General features: G+C 44.7%; 1 protein-coding gene across 8 annotated transcripts; it reads left to right on the top strand.

The window, feature by feature from the left end:
• On the top strand, positions 1-24,800 carry LOC123995411 (protein max). 8 transcript variants are annotated; one of them, XM_046298996.1, is made up of 6 exons: positions 5-201; positions 586-612; positions 18,020-18,127; positions 18,431-18,502; positions 22,206-22,344; positions 23,215-24,800. In XM_046298996.1, the coding sequence occupies exons 1-6, from the start codon at positions 166-168 to the stop codon at positions 23,403-23,405; spliced, it is 573 nt and encodes a 190-aa protein (XP_046154952.1). In that variant the 5' UTR covers positions 5-165; the 3' UTR covers positions 23,406-24,800. The 8 variants fall into 8 exon arrangements, with proteins under 8 accessions (XP_046154958.1, XP_046154957.1, XP_046154954.1 ...); XM_046298995.1 differs by having other exon boundaries at positions 8-201; positions 18,020-18,139; XM_046298998.1 differs by lacking the exon at positions 586-612 and having other exon boundaries at positions 3-201.

Raw genomic sequence — 24,800 nt, forward strand, 5'->3', positions numbered from 1 at the left:
TGAGGCAGTCACGTGTAAAATAGTGTTCGTTTGGTCTTATTTCTTTCGTTCTTGACTGTAAGGGAGAAGAGGTCTTGTCTTGTCTGTGCATTTTCCTCATCGTCAGGTGTTTGCTTCATGTTGTGAGCTAATCCTTTCATTTTAAATTCACCATTTCACCGAAGAATGAGTGATAACGATGACATCGAAGTCGATAGTGACGTGAGTAAAATGTATATATTTCGTTACTTTGCTATAGCTTGTTGACTCGGTAACGAGCCATTTAAAAGAAGAAGCCTAGTATTGATGAACCCGTGGCTGCTAGCGAGTTGCTAACTACCCGGCTAGTACAGTAACTGGTAGCGAGCTAACGTTAATCCACAAACACATCAACAGCTCATAAAAGGTTAGTAGTCACACATGGATTTATGTTCACTTACCAGCGAGCTACAGATATTATTTGCATTAGGTTTGCTGCAATTATATTGGGGGTGGGGTTGGGATGGGGGGGTAATTGATTGCTAACTAAATTAGCTAGTTAGCCAGATCAAGCTACATGGAATTGTGGCCTACAATCGTACTTTTCTGTTCTGTTTCTTTTTACAGGAAGACTCACCGAGATATCACAATGTGGTGCGTAATGTTAAATATATCACAAATGTATTGGAATTATATCAAATGTATTGGAATGATGCCGTGATCATATAAAAAAAAAACATTTAAAAAAAAAATATATATGTATATATATATATGTTCCTCCTACTAGCTAACGTTAGATGATACACATTCCCGGTAAACTTAGCAAGTGATGGTGGGAATGGATACTGTGGCGGAATAAAAGGGTTTGTTGCATTTTTTTTAGTGAGTGAGAATAAATCAACCAACCATGTTGTTAACTAGCATGCAAACCTAGCCACATACCCCCCCCCCCTCCCCCGAATATACCATTACACACTACACACACACACACACCACACACACTACACATACACACACACACACACACACACACATACACACTACACACACCACACACACACACTACACACACACATGGAGGATGTAACTAGTAGCCAGAAGGAGGTAGCTGAAAACTGGGGGGTTTGGACAGGAGTTGGCAATTTGTCCTGTGGCAACTATGATTTTACTTTTACATAATGCCTGGGATATATCCATCAAGCCGATGTTTTTGCTTTCACACACATCATCTTATCTGTATATTGAAGTGTATGTTCATCCCACGTGCGGCTAAAGGGGAGACACGGAAGTTATGCTATATTTAGAATAAATCCAATCCTGAAAAAACACGGCAGCAAGCCGAAGCATAGATACAAAAAATACTAACCAGCTTCTCCTAGGCTGTTCATGACCAGATGACCTAGAAGTGAAAATTTGTCAAAAAGCGCATCTGTTTAATCATGAAGTGGCAATTAAATGGCCAATGTGATGCTTTTGAAATTGGAATTTACTAGCTGGCTAGTGACAACAGTATCTGTTTAGTTAATAAGTGACTGCATCGTCAAGTAAGGAACGGGGAAGTCACGGAGCCACTGTTTGTTTTTAGGAGATTCAGAGTGAAAATGATATCATTGTATTTATTTGTCACGTGCTTCTTAAACGACAGGTGTAGACCAACAGTGAAATGCTTACTTACAGGGCCGGTCCTAACAATGCAGAGTTAACGACAGGTGTAGACCAACAGTGAAATGCTTACTTACAGGGCCGGTCCTAACAATGCAGAGTTAACGACAGGTGTAGACCAACAGTGAAATGCTTACTTACAGGGCCGGTCCTAACAATGCAGAGTTAACGACAGGTGTAGACCAACAGTGAAATGCTTACTTACAGGGCCGGTCCTAACAATGCACAGTTAACGACAGGTGTAGACCAACAGTGAAATGCTTACTTACAGGGCCGGTCCTAACAATGCAGAGTTAACGACAGGTGTAGACCAACAGTGAAATGCTTACTTACAGGGCCGGTCCTAACAATGCAGAGTTAACGACAGGTGTAGACCAACAGTGAAATGCTTACTTACAGGGCCGGTCCTAACAATGCAGAGTTAACGACAGGTGTAGACCAACAGTGAAATGCTTACTTACAGGGCCGGTCCTAACAATGCACAGTTAACGACAGGTGTAGACCAACAGTGAAATGCTTACTTACAGGGCCGGTCCTAACAATGCAGAGTTAACGACAGGTGTAGACCAACAGTGAAATGCTTACTTACAGGGCCGGTCCTAACAATGCAGAGTTAACGACAGGTGTAGACCAACAGTGAAATGCTTACTTACAGGGCCGGTCCTAACAATGCAGAGTTAAAGATAAAACAAAAAGTAGAAATAGTGACCCAAGGAATAAAGAGTGTGTAACGAAAACATGGCTATATACAGGGAGTACCACTACCAAGTCGATGCACTATGTAATTGAGGTAGCTATGTACATATAAGTAGGGTTATAGTGACTAGGCAACGGGATAAATAATAGACAGTCGCAGCAGAGTATGTGGTGAGTGTGTATGGCGTCAGTATGGGTGTTTGTGTCAGTGCAAGAGTTTCGCTAAATAGTTAATCAAATGTTTAGCAGTCTTATGGCTTGGGGGTAGAAGCTGTTTAGGGTCCTGTTGGTTCCAGACATTTCACTTTGTACAGCTTGATGTGCGGTAGCAGAGAGAACAGTCTGGCTTGGGTGGCTGGAATCTTTCACCATTTTTGGGGGGCTTTCCTCTGACACCACCAGGTATAGAGGACCTGGATGGCAGGGAGCTCGGTACTCACGACTAAGGTTGCACATTTTGGGGAATATTCAGATGGAAATTACCCATGGGAATTAATGGAAATATATGGAAATTAATGAGAATATGGGAATTAATGAGAATATATGGGAATTAATGAGAATATATGGGAATTAATGAGAATATATGGGAATTAATGAGAATATATGAGAATATATGGGAATTAATGAGAATATATGGGAATTAATGAGAATATATGGGAATTAATGAGAATATATGGGAATTAATGAGAATATATGGGAATTAATGAGAATATATGGGAATTAATGAGAATATATGGGAATTAATGAGAATATATGGGAATTAATGAGAATATATGGGAATTAATGAGAATATATGGGAATTAATGAGAATATATGGGAATTAATGAGAATATATGGGAATTAATGGGAATATATGGGAATTAATGAGAATATATGGGAACTAATGAGAATATATGGGAACTAATGAGAATATATGGGAATTAATGAGAATATATGGGAATTAATGAGAATATATGGGAATATATGGGAATTAATGAGAATATATGGGAATATATGGGAATTAATGAGAATATATGAGAATATATGGGAATTAACAGAAAGATATGCACATTAATATTAATCCAATTTTAAATGTAATTGGATTTTTGCTTTGGATATATTTACCATATGGAGACAGAAACATAAACCTTTTACCTCATAAGTAGACATAATTTCAATTGATTGAATCCTACCAAAAGAAATATATAAATTATTTAGTTACGAATTGAACTTTTAATTAAATGAGTTGACTCTTCACATGGGATGATTTCACTGCAACAACAAAAGAAAGGGAATATTGAATGATCCCCAATGATCCCATCGCATCTGGGGATCATTCAACATCTGTAAAATGATAGTCTAGAAACTAAAGCTTTGGTTGTCTTCCTCTCGGGCGTCCATGTCTTCTCCATGGACCTCATCAATGTCCACCTTTTTAACATTAGACTCTGAGGCTTCCGCTTCACTGTCACTTTCCAACCTAGTTGAGGATGACTCATTGTCAGGCTCAAAAAGCCTCAAATGTCTCTGAATGGCCACCAATTTTTCAACCCTTGTATTTGTCAGCCTGTTGCGTGCTTTGATGTGTGTGTTCCCAAACAAGGACCAGCTGCAGTCTGAGGCGGCTGATGTTGGTGGGATTTAGAGGATGAGGGAGACAACAGGGGAAAGAGCCTCAGATCCACTAAGTCCCTTCCACCAGATGACTGATGAGATATGTTGGCATATTGCATCTCCATCCCAAAGCCCTTGCTTGGAAGTGTACTTTGCCAGACTGCCAAGAACCTTGCCCTCATCCAGGCCAAGGTGGCGAGACACGGTAGTGATGACACCATAGGCCTTGTTGATCTCTGCATCAAACAGGATGCTCTTGCCAGCAGACTTGGGGTCCGACATGTATGGGCTTCAGGTAGAAGTCTTCACGCTTTTTGATGTATTTCAGAACTGCTGTTCGCTCTGCATGGAGCAACGGTGAAGTTGGCAGGGCAGTAAGGATTTCTTCTCTTACATCTACAAGCAGAGTGAACATCAGACAGGATCGCATTGTCTCCCTCAATCTGTCCAATGGCTACTGCTATAGGTTTCAGGCTGCTTACCACTCTCTCCCAAAATACATCATTCAGGTGGATCCTCTTGATGGGGCTGTCCATATCAGCAGACTGTGATATGACCACTTCTTGGAGAGACTCCTTCCCCACCAGGAGACCATATCAACGTGATGACCACACCACCCCAATGGGTGTTGCTGGGCAGCCTCCTTATTCTTCTCACTTTGCTTGGTGAGGCAGATTGCTGCCTTAACTTGATGACCCTTCACATACCTAACCATTTCCTTGGCTCTCTTGTTTTCAGTGCTATGTTGTCCTTGAGGAGCAGATTCAATGCATGAGCAGCACAGCCAATGGGTGTGATGGGAGGGTAGGGCTCCTCCACTTTAGACCAAGCAGCCTTCATGTTCACAACATTGTCTGTCACCAGTGCAAATACCTTCTGTGGTCCAAGGTCATTGATGACTGCCTTCAGCTCATCTGCAATGTAGAGACCAGTGTGTCTGTTTTCCCCTGTCTGTGCTCTTGTAGAATACTGGTTGAGGGGTGGAGATGATATAGTTAATTATTACTTGCCCACAAACATTCGACCACCCATCAGAGATGATTGCAATACAGTCTGCTTTCTCTGATTTGCTCAACCTTCACTTGAACTCTGTTGAGCTCTGCATCCAGCAAATTAGTAGATAAAGCATGTCTGGTTGGAGGGGTGCATGCTGGGCGAAGAACATTCAGAAATCTCTTCCAATACACATTGCCTGTGAGCATCAGAGGTGAACCAGTTGCATACACAGCTTGAGCAAGACATTCATCAGCATTTCTGACTCTGTTCCTCCATTGAGTCAAAACTTCTGATTCCAGGAGGACCATGAGCTGTTGCTATCAGTAAGGTGTCTGATTCATCATTTTCACCTCGAATAGAAGTAGAGGGACTATTGTCAGAGGTTGCTTGTTGTGAGCGCTGAGGGAACTTTATGCACTTGGCCAGATTCTGCATCGTTGTTGCGTTCTTCACATATGATTTGGCACAGTATTTGTAAATGTACACCACTTTTTCTTCTACATTAGCTGCAGTGAAATGTCTCCACACATCAGAGTGCCAGTGGAATTTTCCTGTAAAGATTAGAAAAAAAATAAGTTAATTCTCAAATACAATGTACACAAATAGTTAATCAGTTAGATTAAACAACTCCTTTGTAAGATACATGTTTTAAAAAGAAACGTGTATGGAAAACGGGCAATTAACACTCCTCACTTAGCAGGCTCAAGCAAGCTAAAACCCACATGGTAGCAAAAACTAACTAGTGGAAATTGTTAACAAGTTAGAAATGATTTAAACTAGAGGTCGACCGGCTATGATTTTTCGACGCCGATACCGATTATTGGAGGACCAAAAAAGCCGATACCGATTAATCAGCCAATTTAATTTCTGTTGTAATAATGACTATTACAACAACTGAATGAACACTTATTTTAACTTAATATAATACATCAATAAAATCAATTTAGCCTCAAGTAAATAATGACATGTTTGGTTTAAATAATGTAAAAACAGTGTTGGAGAATAAAGTAAAAGTACAATATGTGCCATGTAAGAAAGCTAACGTTTCAGTTCCTTGCTCAGAACATGAGAACATATGAAAGCTGGTGTTTCCTTTTAACATGATTCTTCAATATTCCCACGTTCTAGGTTGTAGTTTATTATAGGACTATTTCTCTCTATACCATTTGTATTTCATTAACCTTTGACTATTGGATGTTCTTATAGGCACTTTAGTATTGCCAGTGTAACAGTATAGCTTCCGTCCCTCTCCTCGCTCCTCCCTGGGCTTGAACCAGCAACACAACGACAACAGCCACCATCGAAGCAGCGTTACCCATGCAGAGCAAGGGGATCAACCACTAGAAGGCTCAGAGCGAGTGACGTTTGACACGCTATTAGCGTGCGCTAACTAGCTAGCCATTTCACTTTGGTTACACCAGCCTCATCTCGGGAGTTGATAGGCTTGAAGTCATAAACAGCGCAATGCTTGACGCACAACGAAGAGCTGCTGGAAAAACGCACGAAAGTGTCGTTTGAATGTTTACGCGCCTGCTTCTGCCTACCACCGCTCAGTCAGATACTTAGTTGCTTGTATGCTCAGTCAGATTATATGCAAAGCACGCTAGATAATATCTAGTAATATCATCAACCATGTGTAGTTAATTAGTGATTATGATTTTTTTTTATAGGGTAACTTTAATGCTAGCTAGCAACTTACCATGGCTTACTGCATTCCTGTAACAGGCAGTCTCCTTGTGGAGTGCAACGAGAGAGAGGCAGGTCGTTATTGCGTTGGACTAGTTAACTGTAAGGTTGCAAGATTGAATCCCCCGAGCTGACAAGGTGAAAATATGTTGTGCCCCTGAACGAGGCAGTTAACGCACCATTCCTAGGCCGTCATTGAAAGGAAAGTCGGTTATAAAAAAATTGGCGCACAAAAATACCGATTTCCGATTGTTATGAAAACTTAATCGGCCATTCCGATTTAATTGGTCGACCTCTAATTTAAACGCACTTTGCTGAAAGGCTACTATTTACTAGCGAACAAAAAATGACAAAATATTACATTTTATAAAATGTACATATGTCACGTAAAATATATTCACCCCACCCAGTATTGTAATCAACTTACCAGGGAGCATGTAGTCCTTGGCTCAGACTGTATGGTAGTGTGGACTCAATAGCATCTCGTTAGTGTGTAAGATCTTGAGAATCAGCTGTACATGTGATGGAAGAATGCACTGCCCCATGTGATGGAAGGATGCACTGCCCCATGTGATGGAAGGATGCACTGCCCCATGTGATGGAAGGATGCACTGCCCCACGTGATGGAAGGATGCACTGCCCCACGTGATGGAAGGATGCACTGCCCCACGTGATGGAAGGATGCACTGCCCCACGTGATGGAAGGATGCACTGCCCCACGTGATGGAAGGATGCACTGCCCCACGTGATGGAAGAATGCACTGCCCCACGTGATGGAAGAATGCACTGCCCCACGTGATGGAAGGATGCACTGCCCCACGTGATGGAAGGATGCACTGCCCCACGTGATGGAAGGATGCACTGCCCCACGTGATGGAAGGATGCACTGCCCCACGTGATGGAAGGATGCACTGCCCCACGTGATGGAAGGATGCACTGCCCCACGTGATGGAAGGATGCACTGCCCCACGTGATGGAAGGATGCACTGCCCCACGTGATGGAAGGATGCACTGCCCCACGTGATGGAAGGATGCACTGCCCCACGTGATGGAAGGATGCACTGCCCCACGTGATGGAAGGATGCACTGCCCCACGTGATGGAAGGATGCACTGCCCCACGTGATGGAAGGATGCACTGCCCCACGTGATGGAAGGATGCACTGCCCCACGTGATGGAAGGATGCACTGCCCCACGTGATGGAAGGATGCACTGCCCCACGTGATGGAAGGATGCACTGCCCCACGTGATGGAAGGATGCACTGTGCTTGCATAGGGTTGCAATTCCATTTAATTGGGGATAGTTTAACCAAAATATGCCACAAGACCTAGAATTGCCTTGTGTATCCCACGAAAAAAGGTTCACTGTTATAAGCTAACATTTTGGATGAATTTAAGCAAAATTCCAAGGCTTTACTTCCCAGAAAAACCACCCTAAATAGCGCCTTGCAGTTGGATCCCTTGCGGCTGGATCCCTTTTTTCTTGACATAGCAATCTATGCTGTAGTTACATTTTTTAAATGTATTATTTGGCACACAACCTAGAGGCCATGAGTAACTGGATCTAAAAGAATGGCACGGATTGGCCTATAAGTGGCTCTGTTATAGGCCTTCTCACTTAAACCCACATATCCGTCGCCCCATTTACATTTAAGTCATTTACGTTTCACACAGACTTAACTTTGTATGTAGGTGTATTTCCTCATGCTGAACCAATTCCAGCATGTGGATTTTCCTCTGGCTCTGTAATTTTTGTTGTTGTAATTTTGTAATTATACGTACAAATAAACACCAAATTCACAATAGTCCAGAGAGAGTTTGAGAAGATAACGCTGGTGTATTCAAACATGGTCACACCTATACCAGTACATGCATATTAGCACATATTAAAAAAACAAACGTGTCATTACTTTTAAAAAATCTTCTCATGAACCATAGGTCCAAATGACACCAAATTTAGAATATTGGGCCCATGGTACATGTCTTAAATTAGTTTGAGCCCAAGGGATTGGTCAAAAGATGTCTGATTTTTACATGTTTATTTAAACTACTGTAAATCCACTCCACACTGGCCAATCAATTTAAAGCTTGTCATCATTGAGCCCAAGGGATTGGTCAAAAGATGTCTGATTTTTACATGTTTATTTAAACCACTGTAAATCCACTCCACAGTGGCCAATCGATTTAAAGCTTGTCATCATGGACGTGCCTAAGATGATCTGCGATTGGTTCATGAGGAGAAGACTTACGCCAGATTCACTCCAGATTTCTTTTATTTAAACACCTTACATCAGTCTTCAATGGTCGCACTGTACCTAATAGATGCATGTTAGCAAATATGCTAACGTTAAAAATTATGTGAAATTGACTGCAGATTTGCTATATAGCATCTAATAAATATAATAATGATTAGCTGCTTCGTTCAAAGTAGCACTGAAAATATTTCACTCATCTTAACATAAACCATTAGTCAAATTGACCTCTGAATTGCTATGCTATATTTATTTTTTATTTTATTTATTTCACCTTTATTTAACCAGGTAGGCTAGTTGAGAACAAGTTCTCATTTGCAACTGCGACCTGGCAGTTATAAACTCTATGTTAATGACTTTAGACTTTAAGAATAATTACCAGCTGCATTCAAAGATTACCAACTTCCAGCATTAAACTTCAGCATTAAACTTGAGAGAGAAACATGGTAATGCTGTCACTGATTGAACATACAGGAAAGATGGTGCTTGTTTTGTTATCCAACTGATCTTGTCCTTTCATCTTCTGAACCCCATTCATTGCTGCTCGCAGCTATATTCTTGTCTGCGTGTTTCAGCTAGCTAGTGATTAGTGCCATATTTACTGGACAGGTCAGTGTACTTACTGGGCTGCTGGCAGGCTGAACGAATGACGCGGCCACGTTGCATACCGGCGAAGAAAACGCGCATGCTGGTTTCAGGACATACAGTACTTTGCATACCAGCACATCATGTTTTTTTCCCCTGTCAGCTAGGCCTAGTCTTTATCAAACTGATTCGCATCGACTTAACATTTAGCTGCCGAATGTTCTCGATACACAGTGAACACTAATCATCTAGGCATGGGGCTTTTATGTCATATTTTTCAAACTCCACAAATAGTTCAACTTACAATATGATATTCAAAACAATTATGTATCATGGTTGACCATTTGGATGAGGATTGGACTATGAGAACAATTAGACTGTGTTTTTTTGCACATCTCACTTTCATGTAACCTACAAAATAATCTTTGTTGTCGACGGTTCCAATCGATTTCCTCATAAATCTGTTTTTAATGAGTCTCAAACGTGAGATGTGATGTGACCCATATCTGAGATATATCTTTTTAGTTTTTACATAGTTAACCCAGACATACTGGCTCCTGTAAGACAATAGATTCCACTGGGACCCACCTAGTCAGTCCCCGAGGAACATTGTTATTAAGTGGAACACACACTGATAAGGGATGAGACCTCTCATAACAGGACATAGTGTACGGACACTGTTTGTATCAGCACCAGAAGTATCTAGCTGTTTAGTGACACGTTATTCTAAGTGTCAGAATGACCATGTTGGAAGTGCAGTCAGTGACCTGCTGTCTCTCAATGCAACGTAGTTCTGAAGACCTTCAGCACAATGCAGGGTGCCACTGGTTTAGTTGAACAGTTACGTCTGCTATACTACTGTACTCTAGTCTACTTCACTATTCATTTGTCCCGCGTGGCACCCTGTTCCCTGTATAGTGCACTACTTTTGGCTGGAGTCCTATGGGCCCTCGTCAAAAGTAGTGCACTACAAAGGAAAGTGTGCGTGATTTGGGATTCAAACACTTACTCCACTCAGCAACAATTGGAGGTTTTCTTCCGTTTTTGTAATTGGTCGCTGAACGACCTATGGGAACCTCCTCCCCCTTCACGCCATGTGATTTGAGATGCTTAATACCAAAGCTGTTTATAGTCACGCCACACCCTTACTGTACCCATGTGACCTGGCACTATAAAAAGGCGATTGTGGCGTTGTATTTTCTTCACTCTCACGTTTTTGTTTTTTTACATTATGAGATTAATATTATTAATACCGTTTTGGATTACTTTCTTACGGAATTGTGATTTTTCAACGACTCGAATTGGTGCTGTTAGTAGTTGATTTTCGGTGCTGTTAGTAGTTGATTTTCGGTGCTGTTAGTAGTTGATTTAAAAAAATTCTAATCCACTCATGTTATTGTGCCTGACCATATTAGCTAACATTATTTTTGTTAGTTTTTTGTCGGGCATTTCCATCCTTGTCTGTTGTACCTTTTTGTTGTTGTTGTTGCTTGTTGACACGTAGCCACACCAGCCCTTTGATCCAGCGTTACCACTCTCTCGCTTGTAGTTCAGCTGTGATCAATATAGCAAATGACAATAAATAAAGAAATAAATGACAGCCTCTCCCATATTTCGTTTGGTGACCCCGTTATGAAAATGAAAGAGAACACCGAGTTACGGATGTAATGGGTCGCCACGCTTTCATTTGGTTCCTCCACATCCGTGGGGTCTTGCGCTACATCATAAACAGTATGTCACGCTACACTGTCGTCTTATAGTGACAGGTCACATGTGTACATTAAGGGCGTGACTGTACACATCTTTTGATATTAAGCATCTTAATCACAGGTCCTAGGTGTTGGCCTTTCTAGGGAGTTTCACCTAGCCACTGTGCTTCTACACCTGCATTGCTTGCTGTTTGGGTTTTTAGGCTGGGTTTCTGTACAGCACTTTTGGGATCAGCTGATGTACGAAGGTCTATATAAATTTGATTTGTGTGGAGGGGGAGGAGGTTCCCATAGGTCATTTGGCGACCCTCCCCGTTACTCTACTCAGGGAACCACGGTTACATCCGTCACCCAACATTTTGTCATGCTGATGGTCAGCTGTATGAATAGAATGCGAGTGATTGGGTCTAACTAAGCCATTGAGAAGCATGCTATCGGTTGTATGAATAGAATGCGAGTGATTGGGTCTAACTAAGCCATTGAGAAGCATGCTATCGGTTGTATGAACAGACGGTGTGATATTGTGCGTTTAAGTAACTGGAGATGACTGCCTGGTGACACAGAATGCTCTTCCCTCTTATTTGGAAATTACTCGATAGACAGTACTGTGTCGTTAGATAAGCCTAGATATACACTGAGTGTGCAAAACATTAAGAACACCTTCCTAATACTGAGTTTGCCCTCTAAACAGCCTCAATCTGATAGGCTGGCAGTTTTACCCATCCTTACTTAGATGATGTATTTTCAGGTAGAGATACCTCGCCAAGCAACTTTTCTCGATCGCATCTTCTTGCTTTTCTCCGTATCTGCCCCCACACAGACTGGCCAGGTAGGTGCGCAATGGATTATGGGAATTGTAGTTAATTACCTTGTTTTCTGCGCTAAACTATGTAGACTATTGGCCTGTTGGAAACTACAACTTCCTGCTACATCGCACAGTTTGGGCTTGATCCGTTTTATCTCTAGAGAAACTGCTCATTGATATCACAGAACGAAAGAAATTAACAAGATGGAATTAAATTAATCTAACCGACATCAGTAAATTAGTATTGAACACAGCTGTAGAGCCTCACTACATGTCCCAGACCCCAGGACAGCTGTAGAGCCTCACTACATGTCCCAGACCCCAGGACAGCTGTAGAGCCTCACTACATGTCCCAGACCCCAGGACAGCTGTAGAGCCTCACTACATGTCCCAGACCCCAGGACAGCTGTAGAGCCTCACTACATGTCCCAGACCCCAGGACAGCTGTAGAGCCTCACTACATGTCCCAGACCCCAGGACAGCTGTAGAGCCTCACTACATGTCCCAGACCCCAGGACAGCTGTAGAGCCTCACTACATGTCCCAGACCCCAGGACAGCTGTAGAGCCTCACTACATGTCCCAGACCCCAGGACAGCTGTAGAGCCTCACTACATGTCCCAGACCCCAGGACAGCTGTAGAGCCTCACTACATGTCCCAGACCCCAGGACAGCTGTAGAGCCTCACTACATGTCCCAGACCCCAGGACAGCTGTAGAGCCTCACTACATGTCCCAGACCCCAGGACAGCTGTAGAGCCTCACTACATGTCCCAGACCCCAGGACAGCTGTAGAGCCTCACTACATGTCCCAGACCCCAGGACAGCTGTAGAGCCTCACTACATGTCCCAGACCCCAGGACAGCTGTAGAGCCTCACTACATGTCCCAGACCCCAGGACAGCTGTAGAGCCTCACTACATGTCCCAGACCCCAGGACAGCTGTAGAGCCTCACTACATGTCCCAGACCCCAGGACAGCTGTAGAGCCTCACTACATGTCCCAGACCCTAGGACAGCTGTAGAGCCTCACTACATGTCCCAGACCCTAGGGCAGCTGCTGTTTCCCCACAGGGTTAGTCCCAGACCCTAGGGCAGCTGCTGTTTCCCCACAGGGTTAGTCCCAGACCCCAGGGCAGCTGCTGTTTCCCCACAGGGTTAGTCCCAGACCCCAGGGCAGCTGCTGTTTCCCCCAGGGTTAGTCCCAGACCCCAGGGCAGCTGCTGTTTCCCCCAGGGTTAGTCCCAGACCCCAGGGCAGCTGCTGTTTCCCCCAGGGTTAGTCCCAGACCCCAGGGCAGCTGCTGTTTCCCCCAGGGTTAGTCCCAGACCCCAGGGCAGCTGCTGTTTCCCCCAGGGTTAGTCCCAGACCCCAGGGCAGCTGCTGTTTCCCCCAGGGTTAGTTCCAGACTCTTCATGCATTGCTCTAATAACTTGTCATAGAGATTTGGTGGGGCTTCCAATCCTAATGATACTTTCACACAGGCCTGGCCAAACCCTGTAGACAAGTTGGAACCAAAACACACTGTCTCGTAACCTTTATTGATCCACTGCATCTGACAATATATATACTAGATGATTGACAGGGCACTGTTTTGAAGCCAACGTGCCTCCATCACCATTCTGAAAAATATTTTGGAAGCTATAGAAATGCATTTATTATTTGGTTTGCCATTTTATAAATATAATAATAATAATAATAATAATATATACACATAGTACAAGTCAAAAGTTGGACACCTGCTCAAGGGTTTTTCTTTGTACTATTTTCTACATTGTTGAATAATAGTGAAGATGTCAAAACTATGAAAAAACACACATGGAATCAAAATATATTTTAGATTCTTCAAAGTAGCCACCCTTTGCCTTGACGACAGCTTTGTACACTCTTGGAATTCTCTCAACCAGCTTCCTGAGGTAGTTACCTGGAATGCATTTCAATTAACAGGTGTGCCTTGTTAAGTTAATTTGTGGAATTTCTTTCCTTCATGAGTTTGAGACAATCCGTTGTGTTGTGACAAGTTAGGGGTCGTATACAGAAGACGGCCCTATTTGGTAAAAGTCCATGTTATGGCAAGAACAGCTCAAATAAGCGAAGAGAAATGACATTCTTTGACTGACCTTCATGTCTTAATCTGAAAAATGTCAACTTTTTAAAGTTTCATCAAGTGCAGTTGCAAAAACCATCGAGCGCTATGATGAAACCGTCTCTCATGAGGACCACCACAGGAAAGGAAGACCCAGAGTTACCTCCGCTGCAGAGGATAAATTCATTGAACTGCACATCAGAAATTGCACTCCAAGTAAATGCTTCAGGGTTCAAGTAAAAGACGTCTCAACATCACGTGTTCAGAGGAGACTGTGTGAATCAGAACTTCATGGTCTAATTGCTGCAAAGAAACCACTACTAAAGGACACTAATAAGAAGAGACTTGCTTGATTGACACACTAGAATTCCATTGTTTCCTATGGAGGATTGCTCCTTCTGGGGAGTGCCAATATGACCAGCCTCTCTCTGGCCAATACGCAGCATCAGCAATCCAGGGTTTATATACAGTACATAATTGGTTATGAGTCAAAGTCTAGGACCTTTTGGGAGCTACTGTTGCTCTGGGCCTAGCCCTAGTCACGTAACATCTTGTAAATATCTAAAGGCTACGAGTGTTTTTACAGTGGATGAGAATGTGCATAAAATAAAATAAATTACTTTGAGGCCTGACTGAATGGGTTTCACAGGCCTGATAGTCACTCAGTGCAGTATATCTATTTGGTGGCTGAAGCCTGTCAAACCTCCTATTGTTCAGTCTGGTGTGTAGAGAGACATGGACTAACTATGGATGCGTCCCAAATGGTACCCTATACCCTATCGGTCCTGGTCAAAAGTAGTGTACTACATGGGGATTAGAGGCATTTGGGACACTAGCTATGTGTGTTAGTTAGATGAGGCCCTGGCAGCACTATGGTGTGGCTGAGGGAGGGCTGTCTCTGTGTTGGGTAGATGAGGCCCTGGCAACAGTATGGCGTGGCTGAGGGAGGGCTGTCTCTGTGTTGGGTAGATGAGGCCCTGGCAGCAGTATGGTGTGGCTGAGGGAGGGCTGTCTCTGTGTTGGGTAGATGAGGCCCTGGCAACAGTATGGTGTGGCTGAGGGAGGGCTGTCTCTGTGTTGGGTAGATGAGGCCCTGGCAACAGTATGGTGTGGCTGAGGGAGGGCTGTCTGTGTTAGTTAGATGAGGCCCTGGCAGCACTATGGTGTGGCTGAGGGAGGGCTGTCTCTGTGTTGGGTAGATGAGGCCCTGGCAACAGTATGGTGTGGCTGAGGGAGGGCTGTCTCTGTGTTGGGTAGATGAGGCCCTGGCAACAGTATGGTGTGGCTGAGGGAGGGCTGTCTGTGTTAGTTAGATGAGGCCCTGGCAGCACTATGGTGTGGCTGAGGGAGGGCTGTCTCTGTGTTGGGTAGATGAGGCCCTGGCAACAGTATGGCGTGGCTGAGGGAGGGCTGTCTCTGTGTTGGGTAGATGAGGCCCTGGCAGCAGTATGGTGTGGCTGAGGGAGGGCTGTCTCTGTGTTGGGTAGATGAGGCCCTGGCAACAGTATGGTGTGGCTGAGGGAGGGCTGTCTCTGTGTTGGGTAGATGAGGCCCTGGCAACAGTATGGTGTGGCTGAGGGAGGGCTGTCTGTGTTGGGTAGATGAGGCCCTGGCAACAGTATGGTGTGGCTGAGGGAGGGCTGTCTCTGTGTTGGGTAGATGAGGCCCTGGCAACAGTATGGTGTGGCTGAGGGAGGGCTGTCTGAGTTCTGTCTCTGTGTTGGGTAGATGAGGCCCTGGCAGCAGTATGGCGTGGCTGAGGGAGGGCTGTCTCAGTGTTGGGTAGATGATCCCCACTAGATGTCTGTTCTGTGTGTGTTCTATAGAGACTAAAGGTGATCCTCTCAAGATGGCAGATCACAGGGATAATTGAGGTTTGTGTTCAGAACAGGCTGTATATATAGCCATACGCCTAAACCACAAAATGTGCCCACTGTTAGGCCGTGACAAACAGTTTATGAAATGTCCCGTAACAAATAGAATAGGCCTTTACGATGCATAACAAAAACAGATAATCTGAAGACACATTTCACTGTATAAGAACACACCAGCATCAGTAAATTCATCTATACAGAGTCATCCCCCATGTTACAGTGCCAAATAACAAATCCCCAAGTTCTTAAATACCAGTCCTAACCCAGAACAGAACTCCTAATAATTTGTCATTTAGTCCTAGTTGTCAGGTGTAGGCGAATTAGAAACAGGAACACTAAAACACGAGTTCACCATTTTACCCCTCACCCACCCTTTCACCTCATCTGAATGGGTTTAGTGTCTTTCTCCACCCTGGGGTCAGTTCTAGTCAAACCCAGAAGAACACAGCTGTGCTGGGGTCAGTTCTAGTCACTCGTGGGGTGGGGTGGTGCCAGTGTTACTATACCAATTGTAGAAATAAACAACCATAGAAATGAATGTAGAATATAATCATAAATGAATATTCTAGATCTATGGTGGCAGTCAGTTTCCTCCGTGAACAACTCCTTAGCTGCCTCGCCAACTCACTGCCTGCCCAGTCTTGGACAGGCCACACACACACACGACTCTGAACTGGTGCTGGTAGGGATTCATGGGGACGGTTTGTCGCTGAAGCTTGGTGGGGACGGTTTGTCGCTGAAGCTTGGTGGGGACGGTTTGTCGCTGAAGCTTGGTGGGGACGGTTTGTCGCTGAAGCTTGGTGGGGACGGTTTGTCGCTGAAGCTTGGTGGGGACGGTTTGTCGCTGAAGCTTGGTGGGGACGGTTTGTCGCTGAAGCTTGGTGGGGACGGTTTGTCGCTGAAGCTTGGTGGGGACGGTTTGTGATTTTTCAACGCTGATACCGATTTTATTGGAGGACCAAAAAAAGCTGATAGAGATTAATAGGCCGAATTTGATTTATTATTTTTTATTAATACATTTTAATGTATGTAATAATGACAATTACAACAATACTGAATGAACACTTATTTTAACTTACATCAATAAAAATCTATTTAGTATTACATTATCAAAGAAATAATTAAACATGTTCAATTTGTTTTAAATAATGCAAAAACAAAGTGTTGGAGAAGAAAGTAAAAGTGCAATATGTGCCATGTAAGAAAGCTAACGTTTCAGTTCCTTGCTCAGAACATGAGGACATATGAAAGCTGGTGGTTCCTTTTAACATGAGACTTCAATATCCCCAGTAAGAAGTTTTAGGTTGTACTTATTAAAGGACTATTTATCTCTATACCATTTGTATTTCATATACCTTTGACTATTGGATGTTCTTATAGGCACTATAGTATTGCCAGCCTGATCTTGGGAGTTGATAGGCTTGAAGTCATAAACAGCGCAATGCTTGAAGCATAGCATAGAGCTACTGGCAAATGCAGGAAAGTGCTGTTTGAATGAATGCTTACGATCCTGCTGCTGCCTACCACCGTTCAGTCAGACTGCTATATCAAAGCATAGACTTAACTCTAATATAATAAACACACAGAAGTACGAGCCTTTGGTCATTAATATGGTCAAATCCGGAAACTATCATTTCAAAAACAAAACATTTATTCTCGTTGGATGTTTATGGTTAGGTACACATTGGTGCAACGACAGTGCTTTTTTTCGCGAATGCGATTGTTTAATCATCACCCGTTTGGCGAAGTAGGCTGTGATTTATCATTGAATCAACAGGCACCGCATCGATTATATGCAACGCAGGACAAGCTCGATAATGACACATGGTTGATGATATTACTAGTTTAACTAGTGATTATGTTTGCTTGTTTTTTATAAGATAAGTTTAATGCTAGCTAGCTCCTTGCTACACTCTCATAACAGGTAGTCAGCCTGCCACAGTCTCCTTGTGGAGTGCAATGTATGTAGTTGGCCATAATCGGTGGCCAAAAATGGCGATTACAGATTTGTTATGAACCTGTAATCGGCTTTAATTAATCGGCCGTTACGATTAATCGGTCAACCTCTAGTCCTAACCTCCCTGGACCCCCCCCCCTCCCCCTCTGACTTTCTCTCATTGCAGGCAGACAAACGAGCACACCACAATGCACTGGAGCGCAAGCGTAGGGATCACATCAAAGACAGCTTTCACAGCCTGCGGGACTCGGTGCCCGCCTTGCAAGGGGAAAAGGTTGGTAGAGAGGTAAAAACCCAACGCTTTTAGGGAGAGGGGATCCTTTTGGGGAGGGAAGGATTGTTTTTGTTGTTTGTTCAGAGCAATGTATTTAGAGTTGGGACACTTTTTTTTTTTTTTTTTGAATTTGGAGTGTTGTAATTCTAGACATTCCGTTGCATAGCATTGTTGAAATATTCCTCATGTAATGTTAATGGGGTTCTAACATGGCTGCCATAGAATGTTGTAGTGTCATGTAAATGCATCCTAATTCTCCTTCTGAACATTCTATCCCTCATGTAATGCATTGTCTTACATCAGGTGGCGTCAGTCCTACGCGACGCTCGTCCCTCAACAGGGACCAGTGCAGGCGGAATCGTCGCGCTGTCTGACGTAAGACTGCCGTGGAATGTTGATGGGGTGTTAACATGGCTGTCATTTATTTTCTAGTGTCATGTCAATCATCATAATGCAGAAACCTCCATGTCCCCACTCTCTAAATGCATGGCTCTCTGTGTGTCATGGAATTATCATTCTGAGGATTGTTCAAATGCAATATGGGTAAACAAAGTGAATGTAAGTGCAATGTGTTACGATATCTAATATGTTGAGATATGTAGGTTTGTGTTGCTGTAATTAATATTTTTAAATAATGCCACAGAAAACAGAGCTACTTCCTTCAGTGTATCCAATAGAAAGCTCGTTATGACATGGAAGCGCGAGGAGTGATGGGGAGGAGATATGAGATATGTTCTAAACAGACACACAGGCTAACGGCAGGAAGTTATGACTAAATCTGTTGCTGCTTCCTGTTTTGACATCTCTTGACATTGAGGGCATCGGAGCGTGCCCAACTGCCCAGGCTATGATCAGGCACAGCACCCTGTTAACTTTTCAAACCAAAGAACTCCCCCTCATAGTCCTGTCATCCCTAACTCGGGAGGAGGGTGGACAGGAGGGAGGGGGGGGGGTTGGAAGGGAACCGTTAAAGGTCACCCGCAGATGTTGTCTGATGACCTCCGTATACAGAGCTGGCGGGTCAGGTTGGTGTGCAATATTTGAATCGATTCCAAACTGTGAAGAGCCAATCGTTTCAGCCTTGACCGATTTGAATTCTGTATTTGTTGATGCAGAGGCGGAAGAAAAAGCGAGACATTTCATTGGTTCTTTTTTCTGGTTCCTCTACAGTCACTGAACTAAACAGACCAGAGCCAGCTGTTACCTGGTTCCTCCACAGTCACTGAACTAAACAGTCCAGACCCAGCTGCTATTGCATTGGTGCCTATGGGAGAACCACTCCTTAAGCAGACTGGAACTGTGCACATTTATTTCCAATGGTACTTGGCCATTGGAAATGGTACTTGGCCTGAGTAAGACCACAGCATGGTACTTGGCCTGAGTAAGACCACAGCATTGATCCACCATCTTTGGTTGATGTCTGTGAGCAGGAAGTTGCTCATGGGTTTGTGGAGATGTCTTATGTTCTCGTAGACTTCATCGTTGTTATGAGAGTAAAGGCTTTGTGTGGTTCTGACTGACTGGGAGAAGCTGGGTCGAGGCTTTGTGGTTCTGACTGACTGGGAGAAGCTGGGTCGAGGCTTTGCGTGGTTCTGACTGACTGGGAGAAGCTGGGTCGAGGCTTTGTGGTTCTGACTGACTGGGAGAAGCTGGGTCGAGGCTTTGCGTGGTTCTGACTGACTGGGAGAAGCTGGGTCGAGGCTTTGTGTGGTTCTGACTGACTGGGAGAAGCTGGGTCGAGGCTTTGCGTGGTTCTGACTGACTGGGAGAAGCTGGGTCGAGGCTTTGCGTGGTTCTGACTGACTGGGAGAAGCTGGGTCGAGGCTTTGCGTGGTTCTGACTGACTGGGAGAAGCTGGGTGTGTCCCCGCTGATGCCAAACAAAAAAAATAGAAATCTATTTTGATCTGTGTAGTCACTTGATCAGTCTCTGTCCCTCCTCTCGAAGCCTGGTTCGTCATAAAAACATACTGATGAATTCGTATGTGACAGACGGTCAAATTATGGAAATGTAAACTATTTTTGGCTCACATTCAGCTTCACATTTGTGAATTTTGTTCCGGCCAGGCTTATCATTTGTATAGTTCTGGATAATTCTGGATTTAGTCTGATAAAAAGTGTTCTCTCCTTTTCAGAAGTGTTAAAGGAAAGGTTTTATTGATTTAAATGTCACATTATCATCATGCTTTTCAGCTTCATTCACGGCGTAGGCTCCAGTTGTTGGACTACATTATAGTGGCCCCGGGGGGAGGGTCTGGTAGTGTGGCCCCGGGGGGAGGGTCTGGTAGTGTGGCCCCGGGGGGAGGGTCTGGTAGTGTGGCCCCGGGGGGAGGGTCTGGTAGTGTGGCCCCGGGGGGGAGGGTCTGGTAGTGTGGCCCCGGGGGGAGGGTCTGGTAGTGTGGCCCCGGGGGGGAGGGTCTGGTAGTAATGATATAATGTCCTTAAAACAAGTCAAAATGAGGCTCAGTAGTGTGTGTGGCCTCCACGTGCCTGTATGACCTCCCTACAACGCATGGGCATGCTCCTGATGAGGTGGCGGATGGTCTCCTGAGGGATCTCCTCCCACACCTGGACTAAAGCATCCGCCAACTCCTGGACAGTCTGTGGTGGATGGAGCGAGACATGATGTCCCAGATATGCTCAATTGGATTCAGGTCTGAGGAATGGGCGGGCCAGTCCATAGCGTCAACGCCTTCCTCTTGCAGGAACTGCTGACACACTCCAACCACATGAGGTCTAGCATTGTCTTGGATTAGGAGGAACCCAGGGCCAACTGCACCAGCATATGGTCTCACAAGGGGTCTGAGGATCTCATCTCGGTACCTAATGGCAGTCAGGCTACCTCTGGCGAGCACATGGAGGGCTGTGCGGCCCCCCAAAGAAATGCCACCCCACACCATGACTAACCCACCGCCAAACCGGTCATGCTGGAGGATGTTGCAGGCAGCAGAACATTCTCCACGGCGTCTCCAGACTCTGTCACGTCTGTCATGTGCTCAGTGTGAACCTGCTTTCGTCTGTGAAGAGCACAGGGCGCCAGTGGCAAATTTGCCAATCTTGGTGTTCTCTGGCAAATGCCAAACGTCCTGCACGGTGTTGGGTTGTAAGCACAATCCCCACCTGTGGACGTCGTGCCCTCATACCACCCTCATGGAGTCTGTTTCTGACCGTTTGAGCAGACACATGCACATTTGTGGCCTGCTGGAGGTCATTTTGCAGGGCTCTGCTGGAGGTCATTTTGCAGGGCTCTGGCAGTGCTCCTCCTGCTCCTCCTTGCACAAAGGCAGAGGTAGCGGTCCTGCTGCTGGGTTGTTGCCCTCCTACGGCCTCCTCCACGTTTCCTGATGTACTGGTCTCCTGGTAGCGCCTCCATGCTCTGGACACTACGCTGACAGACACAGCAAACCTTCTTGCCACAGCTCGCATTGATGTGCCATTCTGGATGAGCTGCACTACCTGAGCCACTTGTGTGGGTTGTAGACTCCGTCTCATGCTACCACTAGAGTGAAAGCACCGCCAGCATTCAAAAGTGACCAAAACATCAGCCAGGAAGCGTAGGAACTGAGAAGTGGTCTGTGGTCACCACCTGCAGAACCAGGCCTTTATTGGGGGTGTCTTGCTAATTGCCTATAATTTCCACCTGTTGTCTATTCCATTTGCACAACAGCATGTGAAATGTATTGTCAATCAGTGTTGCTTCCTAAGTGGACAGTTTGATTTCACAGAAGTGTGATTGACTTGGAGTTACATTGTGTTGTTTAAGTGTTCCCTTTATTTTTTTGAGCAGTGTATATAGGGTGTCTGAACTCAGTATTCAGTCTGGTTTAACAAGGCTAGTGTTAGTTGGGGTATTACAGTAGCTGGGTGGGAGGGGTTAGTCGGGGTATTACAGTAGCTGGGTGGGAGGGGTTAGTTGGGGTATTACAGTAGCTGGGTGGGAGGGGTTAGTCGGGGTATTACAGTAGCTGGGTGGGAGGGGTTAGTCGGGGTATTACAGTAGCTGGGTGGGAGGGGTTAGTCGGTGATGTCACTGCAACCCTTGCCTCGTGTCAAATTAGTTTTTCCTTTGTTTCCAACAGCAATCTATCAAACAGGCGTCCCGAGCTCAGATTCTAGACAAAGCCACGGACTATATCCAGTACATGAGAAGGAAAAACCACACCCACCAGCAGGACATCGACGACCTGAAGAGGCAGAACGCACTGCTGGAGCAGCAAGGTGAGTATGATGGAGAATCTACCGTACCTACGAACCATCTACCTGTAGCTTGTGTGTTTGTCTGCTTATGGGCCAAATGTTGACCTCTTCATTTCTCCCACCCCTTTCTGTATTCCCTCTTCCCTCTCTCTTCTTCCACCCCTTTCTGTATTCCCTCTTCCCTCTCTTCTCCCACCCCTTTCTGTATTCCCTCTTCCCTCTCTCTTCTCCCACCCCTTTCTGTATTCCCTCTTCCCTCTCTCTTCTCCCACCCCTTTCTGTATTCCCTCTTCCCTCTCTCTTCTCCCACCCCTTTCTGTATTCCCTCTTCTCCCACCCCTTTCTGTATTCCCTCTTCTCCCACCCCTTTCTGTATTCCCTCTTCCCTCTCTCTTCTTCCACCCCTTTCTGTATTCCCTCTTCTCCCACCCCTTTCTGTATTCCCTCTTCCCTCTCTCTTCTTCCACCCCTTTCTGTATTCCCTCTTCTCCCACCCCTTTCTGTATTCCCTCTTCCCCTTTCTGTATTCTCTTCTTCCACCCCTTTCTGTATTCCCTCTTCCCTCTCTCTTCTCTTCCCACCCCTTTCTGTATTCCCTCTTCTCCCCCTTTCTGTATTCCCTCTTCCCTCTCTCTTCTTCCACCCCTTTCTGTATTCCCTCTTCTCCCACCCCTTTCTGTATTCCCTCTTCCCTCTCTCTTCTTCCACCCCTTTCTGTATTCCCTCTTCCCTCTCTCTTCTTCCACCCCTTTCTGTATTCCCTCTTCCCTCTCTCTTCTTCCACCCCTTTCTGTATTCCCTCTTCCCTCTCTCTTCTTCCACCTCTTTCTGTATTCCCTCTTCCCTCTCTTCTCACACCCCTTTCCTTTTCTTTTGTCTATTTCCTTGCAGTGCGTGCCCTGGAGAAGGTGAAGGGTTCGACCCAGCTCCAGGCCAGCTACAGTTCTTCAGACAGCAGCCTGTACACCAACCCTAAAGGCAGCGCTGTGTCTGCTTTCGACGGAGGCTCTGACTCCAGCTCCGAGTCCGAGCCAGAGGAACCCCCCGCCCCCAGGAAGAAGCTCCGAGTGGAGGCCAGCTAGAGCGACGGGCCAGCCCACAGCGCCACGCCTGGCGTGGAGGGGTACTGCATGCACAGTTACTGGTCCAGTAGTCGGTGCTGCTCCTCTGTTTCTCACTACCACCTCCTCCTTCCCTCCCTCCCTGCATATCGCTGAATGTGCTCTCGCTGGAGAATGCAGACGCCATCCGTCCCTGCCGATCTGTCTATACTGACTTTCTTTCATCACGCCATCCCCTGGGGAGGGAGGGAAGCCAGCTGGGAGGAAGAAAAGGACACTGATTTTAGAATAGGACGTGCAAAGCTTCTGTTTATTTTTTTTTCCCTTGTCGGTTCCTTTCTTCCTTTTCTGTCCTCTCTCTCTCTCTCGCTCTCTCTCGCTCTCTCTCGCTCTCTCTCGCTCTCTCTCGCTCTGACTTCACAGCTTTGGTATCTCTCAGCAACTATCCAAAACCCCAACATGAGGCAGCTTCACTACCTAAAGGACTCGATGCTTTTGTACCCTCTACTACGTACTCTCTCCTCTCGGCTGAAAACTACGGAGAGAAGAGAGGGAGGCGTACTCCAAGCACTGAGAACACGTAATACTTTTGTTTATTTCATCAATTTATCTTGATAAGAACCTGTTTTAGAATTTATACACACGCTTAGAAGAGTCGTCCTGTCGGTTGGAGAGGCATACCTTCAAAACATTTGTAGTTTTTTTTTTTTTGTCCCACACACAAAAAAAGTACTTTTGATGTGATAAACAAACCTCAGGCCAACAGGATTGCAGATCTTTTCCATTTTGACACGTTTTAGAAATTAAATATCATCCCCTTTGTGGAAAATAATTGATGTTATGAAAAAAAGATTCCAAAACTTGTATCGTATTTCGTCCTTTAGCTTTGAACTAGTGAATGAATTTAGGTGGCAGAGCAAAAGTTAGGAATCTTGATAAAATAAAAATAAAAATGGTTATTGATTGGATGTTTTCAAGTTCTCAAAAAAAAAAAATGTGATGCATTTTGTATTCTCACAAATCATTGAAAAATACCAATTTGTCACTTGTAGTTTTCCTTCAAAGTATGAAATAGATATGGATTATCAAAAGGTAGTCCATCTTTATTTTATTTTTCAATATGAGGAGAAAATTAAGTCAATATGTTGTGAATTACACAGTAAAATCTTAAATGTCGCTGACTCAACTAAAAAAGAAGCATTTTGCATCTAGGAAATGTGTGTATATCCCCCCCCCCCCATTTATTTCCCCTCCCACCCCCTTTTTTTAGAGTATGGTTAGTGTATACTAGATAGATCTTTGATTCCATTCCATGGAAATTACAAGTATGTTGTACATACTGCCAAGAATTGTCTTGCAAGTTGAGGCCTACCTTTACTATGAGACTATAAATAAAACTATTTTATCCTTTAAAAA

The sequence above is a fragment of the Oncorhynchus gorbuscha genome, linkage group LG14 (genome assembly GCF_021184085.1).
Source record: "Oncorhynchus gorbuscha isolate QuinsamMale2020 ecotype Even-year linkage group LG14, OgorEven_v1.0, whole genome shotgun sequence".
Classification (NCBI taxonomy): Eukaryota; Metazoa; Chordata; class Actinopteri; order Salmoniformes; family Salmonidae; genus Oncorhynchus; species Oncorhynchus gorbuscha.